General features: G+C 39.8%; 1 protein-coding gene across 1 annotated transcript; it reads left to right on the top strand.

Moving 5' to 3' along the window:
• Positions 1-3,257: 3,257 nt before the first annotated feature.
• Positions 3,258-5,865, top strand: LOC116173904 (laminin-like protein lam-2). The gene is made up of 5 exons (XM_031491646.1): positions 3,258-3,554; positions 3,602-3,866; positions 3,921-5,113; positions 5,162-5,487; positions 5,534-5,865. Exons 1-5 carry the CDS (start codon positions 3,479-3,481, stop codon positions 5,786-5,788), a joined length of 2,115 nt encoding a protein of 704 aa, XP_031347506.1. The 5' UTR covers positions 3,258-3,478; the 3' UTR covers positions 5,789-5,865.
• The last annotated feature ends 1,868 nt before the right edge of the window (positions 5,866-7,733 follow it).

The following is a 7,733-nucleotide window of genomic DNA, read 5'->3' on the forward strand; positions in this document are numbered from 1 at the left end:
TAATTTGGGTACAAATTAGTCTTTAATTAATAGTTTTTGATGCGACTAATAAAATTTCAATGGGATAAAGTAAGTAAAGCCCCACTAAGCGGGTACAAATTCTAATTTTGTGGGTACAAATTATAGCCTTTAATTAGTCCTAAATTATAGGCATATTTTTACTTGATTTGGGCAAAGTGGGGATGCAAACTTTATGGACCATTTGTGAAGTGTGGTTGTGGGAATACGTTTGAGTGTGGACCAAGGGGCATTGAGACAATCATAAAATGCGGTAAAATTCGTAAAGATTGTAATGGTCTTAGGGGTCTATCAAGCCGACACTGAAAACGTTGACTTACCCTATACTTACCGTTGCCAACTCTGGGAAAAAAACTACAAGCAGAGCCACCTGCCTTTCAAGTCGAAACGATGGAAGTTTCGCGGCACTTTTGAATTTGGATGGCAGTCTGCTCGATATGGGTGGCACGAATGAACTCCTACGTTGTGTAATCGGTTCTTGTACGTGTTGGGACGTGAAATATAATCGGGAAGGGAATTGAATAAAAGACAGAACTTTTGTGCGTAAGAAATGACAAGAACAAATAAATATATTACGCACACAAGACCATGCCAGGGAAACCTTCTACGGGACAAAGACCCCGGCATAGGCCACACAAATACATGAAATAAATCACCTACAGCAATAAAATGCAAGAGAAAATACACATAAATAAAACATCTCAAATTGTATGATAAAAATCAGATAAATCAAATGCAATTAAACAAGTTCATAAAAGCAAAATACACAAAACATCATAAATGCAGTGGAAAACATGATAAATCAATTCAGTACAAAAACACATAAAAATACCTGTACGATCAATTGAGCTACACAACTCGTAAAATAATAAATTGCTTGTACATAGGAAACATGTAAATGGTCTGGCCTTCAGTTAACATAAATTAATTTAACACGAAAAGTACATGTGAGTATGCCAATAGCAAGTATTCATGTAAAAATCGATTATCGCTCAAGCAGAACATATTTTAAATAGAGGAAATGTTAATGAGAGGGCCCCTAAATATTTCGCATTGCTAAGATGCTAAGAATTGCAATCCGCACGAGACGAGTAGGCGGCAGGTACAGCGAAAAATCGAACTGTATTAGGTACTTCCCCCACGGAATAGTTACGAATCAATCGAACAGAGCAACATCGCACTGATGATCAACTCCTCGTGAATACAGAAATAAATACTTAATAAAACAAATTAATGGCACAATCACCTGTACAGTATAACAAACACGATTCATCTAACGGTACTCAAAAACAAAAGCACGGAGTACGCCATATTTAGATATCGCAGTTTATGCAAAATCAGCAAAATGTAAATAATATCAAATTGTGGCAAGAAATTCAATGATTAATAGTTAGTACAAGAAAGAATAAAATGGTTACTAGTAGAAATCGGGAACGCGTGATGCCTTCCGTCGACCCCGTCGCCATCTTTTTTTTCCGCCACGCTCTTTTTTCCCCTAGCTTCGTTACGAAACTCCCCTAGTATTCGGCATCTGCGCAAAACGGTCGACGGGTTATATACAGAGCATGTCATATTTTTGTTTCAGATGTAAAGGTGTGTTGCCTAACTGTAAGGGTGGATTATTACAAGATGGTGAACTATTTAAAGGGAAAACTTCGGTGGAGCTACATGTTCAGTGCCTCAAAGTTTACACTAAGCGTCCAAAGACCCCTAACTGCACCTGAACAAGTGCAGAAACCAACTCGCTCTTTGAAATCCATATGAAATATAGGTTTAATTCGGTTCCGCACTATTTAGGTAAAATCATTTTTTAAGGGTTCCGGTACCGTGTCCGGTTCTGTGGCTTCAGTAATTTTCGGTTCCGGTTCCAGTTTTTTTTCGGTTTTAACGGTTCCAACATAAATAAATAAAATTATTATTAAAAAATGTAAATTATTAATAATTATTAAAAATAAATAATACACACAATTAAAGTACATTATTCTTTTGCATAAATATATTTTTTAAGTTTGATTGACACTTATATTTTTAGCTTACGCGTTCGTTTCACCTCTGTCAACTGTCTGTCTTTTTCTACTTTCCTTTTCTTCAGCAACAGTTTCAACTATTGCTTTCCTTATACATTCTTCAACCTTTCCTTCTTACTGTTTTTGATCCATTTTATTGGTATTAGGATTGAATAACAATTGTATGAGTCACTCTAAAATATTTTATATTTATTTAGAATTAAAAGGTGAAGTTGTGTAGAAGTTGGTTGGCAGCTCTGAATAAAAGTGACAATTTGAATTTATGGTTTTGAAATAGTCGATAAAGGATCAGTCACGAGTGATAAGGAATGAAAGCGGATATGAAGAAGCAAATCTTAGGAGCAACAATATAACACGCATTTTCCTCTCGCAAACCGCAACGTGTCGACTCTATCTACAAAAGAGACGAAACCGAAAAGTACCGGTTCTTTGGCACTAATAATAACGGTACCGGTATCGGTTCCGGTTATCATAACTTTTTAGCGCATTTTTTAAGAATCAAAAAAAATTTGCTATTGTTTGCGTTTTGTCCGTCCGCCCTTCCGTCCGCCAGTCCGTCCGTCCGGACCCACTTCTACCGTTTTGAACTACTTCTAGGAGAATGGTGTTAGAGTCCTGGAATTTTTTGCAATAGGTAGCCTATACCTTGAAGGTGTGCCAGATGGCCATCAAATTTCGCTGTCTAAAAGGGAGGCCCTCCCCACGAATTATTTCCTGAGATGCTGTTTGTGAAAGTAAAACGTGCAAAACTTTTATATAAGACAACCAATTGGCATCAGATTTTGCATACGCACGCCATTAGTGGTGCCAAGTTAAACTGTGGAAAATGGGGGGCGGGGGGGGGGGGGGGGGGGGGGGGGGGGGGGGGGGGGGGAGAGGGCACATTTCTACTACTACCTCATGTATAATAAATGAAAAGGTTCCATATCGAAAATAAATTGGGTAAGGAACCATCCATTTCTACTTTTTCTTACTAACCAAACTACGGCCCCTTCTGTTCTGTCCCTCTTATCAAAGACGGCGGGGAAAAGGGGGGGGGGAGTGAACTAGTTTTATATCTTTCATGGTACTCTAATGAAAGGTCTCAACGAAAGGAATTAATTTCTACTAACCATAGCCCTCCTCCTCGTCCTCTTATCGTGATCGGGTATATTCCCTTATACCTCAAGAACGGATTTTCGGAAGAGGGTACTCACAAAGGGCGATTGAGACATCTGCAAGAAATATATCCATTGGTGATGTGAAAACAAAAGCTATTTCGGTTTAAAAAAATGCGCTTTATCTGCACAATTTATACTTGTTTTTCATCTTAGCAGTTGTGGACCAATAAACATTCACCTCACAACGCACAGGTAAAGTCATATCAGAATGTAAATGTCCCACATAGATAATGATAACTTATCATTTCGTTTATTATGTAGTCCCATGTAGGTATGAACCGTTTGATTAATATGAAGAATTTTTACTACTTGTGTATCATTTTCTCACTCAGCTTTACTTGGGGTCAAGGTAGAAACGAATATGTGCGTAGAGAAGACTACACACATTTTTTTTAGCAAAAGAAGAGGAAGGAAGCTGCCACTGTTCACTGGTAGGAACTGTATCGAGCGTCGAAAGCGAATCTATTTGTGACGAGAAAACATTACAATGTAAATGTCTGCCAAATGTTACCGGTTTAAATTGTGACGAATGCAGTTGGGGCCATTATGGAATTATTTCGAGCGTAGGGTGCACAAGTTGTTCCTGTAGCGCTCTTGGCTCGTTTGATAGTCATTGTGATGAGGAGACGGGGCAGTGTTCGTGTAAAAAGGGACGTTCTGGGTCTGATATCACTAACTGGAGGTAAACGATGTATTTCTAAAGGTGTTGTTGTAGGCTGACCTGTGACCAGTGCGAACCGCTCAAGTATGAATACGAGGACAGTTGCATTGACTGTAATTGCGATGCTATCGGATCGGAAGACCTTCAATGTGATAGTACTGGGCAGTGTCCTTGTCGCGAAAATGTTGAAGGCACGCAGTGTAATCGATGCAAGGAAAACACGTACAATCTACCTGAGGGTTGCATTCCATGCCCTCTATGCTACGATTTGGTACTAAGCGAGGACCTTCCCTTTAAAGAAAACCTTACCGCAACTGCAAACGTAATCAATGAAATAGCAGAACAATTGCCGTCCCTATTAAAGAAGCATGAGGATTTCATCAAGGAAATTCAGTTGCTGAACGACAAAATAAGCGAGCTGAAACCTAACGAAACAGATTTATCTCTTGAGATCGATTTTTTTGAAATGGAACAACAACTTACAGATTTTGAAAACAACTTGCAGTCCTCCATCAGCAAATTGGAAGACTTACAAGCAGAGAGATACGCAAACTTAATTGCAGAGTTAGAGACGCTTTTAAAAGATTCCAATGCTTTACTACAGTCTGCGCAAACTGAATTGGAGAACGCCACTACGAGATCTGAGGCGATACTAACGCACAATAACACCATGACGGAATTGGCTAAATCTGCCGAGTCCGAACTGGAAAAGATTGAGAAAGCTGCCGATGAACTATCTGGAGCATCCGAAAAGATTTCTGCGCTTGCTGCTGAAACATGTAGCAATGCAGACAAACTTGAAGAGACAGAGAAGAAGCTTGCGGTCGAGTTGGGCGATCTGCTTTCAGAGGTAACCAAAACCTCCGACGGGGTTTTGGCCGCGAAGAAGTACGCGACGGAATTCAATGAGCAAACAAAGCAAACGCACCACGAAGCTCGACTTCTACAGGGAGAAGCGGATGCAGTTGTCGTACCGGAAGGGGACGATTGGCACCAAGACTTTGCCGCCGTGGAATCCAGTACCTCGGCAATTCAGGGAGTGATCAAGGACGTTGGGGAAACTGGAAAAGAACTTGAAGACCAACTAGCATCAATGGGTGCCTACCTGGCAAGCGTAGGCGACCAACAAAGCGCTATGGACGGATTTCTGACGACAGCGCTGGGTTACCAAGCCAGGGCAAACTCCGCTAGAGAAATGAGGGCAAGCTCTTTCGCGCAAGGTTTGGGCTACATGGCTGACTACGAAGGTAGGCGTTAATTAAGCTACACGCACATTAAATCTCATTTAATTGCAGCGTTTCAAAGATTCCAACAGTCAATTAGAGAGCTGATGGAGCGAGTAGCCGGCATTCAGGCGATAATCGATTTCATCAATCAACACGCAACGGAGACAAGGCACATATTCGATGAACTTGTGGAGATCATAAAGGATGTCGAAAACTTAAAATTGAAAATGGACGTCATCTTAAAGGTCGTCGAAGCCAACGACAACTACATATTGAGCAACATTAATTTAATCGAGGAGATCGAGAGAGAAGACCAGGAGATAGTGGCAAAATTGGAAGAGTACGAGGTGCAACTCAAAAGTATTCGATACAATGTGGACGAGCTAAACAAAATTGTAGGTGCCATTAGTTTGTATTTAATTTAAACGGAGGTATTCGCAGGAAGAAGAAACTGATGAAAAAATTAAAGAGGTGGAGTTGTACGTACAATTGTTAGATTTGATTCTCAGTGAGCAAGATGTTATGGAGGAAGAGATAGTGAAACTGGAAAGTATATATGACACGGTTGATGAAATGACGGAACTGAAAGAAACGTTAAAAGAGGAGGTCGCCAATATCAAGGAAATATTAGAAAGTTTACCAATTGATGATAATAGTCTCTGCGAAGCGCCTGAGAGTGAACCAAAACTGGAGTAGGCGCTCCATCAAATATTAACAAAACACGAAACTACATTGTAATAACAAAATTATTTTAATTATATTATTTAATTTTAGTTGAAGTTTTCATAAAAGAGGAGAATCAAGCAACTTTTTGAAGTTTCCTAGTCTATCAAGCCGACACTGAAAACGTTGACTTACCGTTGGCAACTCTGTCAAAAAAATCTACAAGCAAAGCCACCTACTTTTCAAGTCGAAACGAGGGACGTTTCGCGGCACTTTTGAATTTGGGTGGTAGTCGGCTCGATGTGGGTGGCACGAATGAACTCCTACGTTGTGTAATCGGTTCTTATATGTGTTGGGACGCGAGACATAATCGGGAAGGGAATTAAATTAAATAAATATATTACGCACACAACAAGACCATGCCAGGGAAACCTTCTACGGGACAATAACCCCAGCATAGGCCACACAAATACATGACATAAATCATCTACAGCAATAAAATGCAAGAGAAAATACACATAAATAAAACATCTCAAATTGTATGATACAAATCAGATAATCAAATCAAATGCAATTAAACAAGTTCATAAAAACAAAATACACAATACATCATAAATGCAGTGGAAAACATGATAAATCAATTTAGTACAAAAACACAATGTGTCATCAAAATACCTGTACGATCAATTGAGATAACACAACTCGTGAAATTGCATGTACATAGGAAACATGTAAATGGTGTGGCTCTACTCCACGAAAAGTACATCTGATAATGCCAATGGCCAATATTCATGTGAAAGTCGATTATCGCTCAAGCAGAACATATTTTAAATAGTGGAAATGTGAATGAGAGGGCCTCTACTCGCATTGCTAAGATGCTAAGAACTGCAATCCGCACGACACGACATATACAGAGCATATCATATTTTTGTTTCAGATGTAAAGGTGTGTTGCCTAACCATAAGGATGGATTATCACAAGGCGAATTAATATTTTAGAACTTTAGACCCGTTAAGTAATTATTAGATGATTTTTTGGTTTCCTATGTTAGTGTAAAACGAGCATTAAAGCTGCAAGGCAATGCAGGTTTACGCCGGTATCAGTTGATAAGAGACATTTTGCGTGACCTGAGAAATTACAAGAGACAATGGAGGTATGAATTTAGAAATTCCATCTCGCCCTTTTTTTTGTCCGAATACACTGGTTGGAAAAACCGGCGTTTCGCCCATAAAATGGAAGAAACGGTAAGCACATCGAAAAGATTGTTCTCGGCAAAATGCACTGCGCGCTACTTGTCAACCCTGGAATCCTGCAACTGAAAGTATTTAACGTCAACATATTAAGAACAGCATCAGCATCTAACGGCAGGTTCCTCAGGTTCGTGGAGGACAGGGCGTGCGACAACGAGGCACAAGAGCTGCATCTACGAGTTGAACAAGTAACAAATACCGTGAAAAATAGGACTGCATGAGGTACTTACTCTATGGAAGCAGTTAACCGACTCATACATAGAAACATGAGAAACCCCCCCCTCTGGCCGCGCGAGATGAAGGAGCAACATATGCAGCCGAGAATCAAACTGAATGCGGTGTTCTCTCCACGGAATAGTTAAATCGAACCATACAGAGTAACATCGAACTGACAATAAACTTCCTCATGAATACATAAACAAATACTTAATGAAACAGTATAAAGGCATAATCACCTGCACAGTATAACAAACAAACATGATTCAGATATCGGTACTCAAAACAAAACCATTGGTGTATGCAGAGCGTACGCATTTTTGTTTCAGATGTAAAGGTTATAATGGTCCTAGGGGTCTATCAAGCCGACACTGAAAACGTTGACTTACCCTATACTTACCATTGGCAACTCTGGTAAAAACTACGAGCACAGCCACCTACCTTTCAAGTCAAAACGATGGAAGTTTCGCGGCACTTTTGAATTTGGATGGCAGTCGGCTCGATAGGGGTGG

This window comes from Photinus pyralis, unplaced genomic scaffold (assembly GCF_008802855.1).
Source record: "Photinus pyralis isolate 1611_PpyrPB1 unplaced genomic scaffold, Ppyr1.3 Ppyr1.4_LG6, whole genome shotgun sequence".
Classification (NCBI taxonomy): Eukaryota; Metazoa; Arthropoda; class Insecta; order Coleoptera; family Lampyridae; genus Photinus; species Photinus pyralis.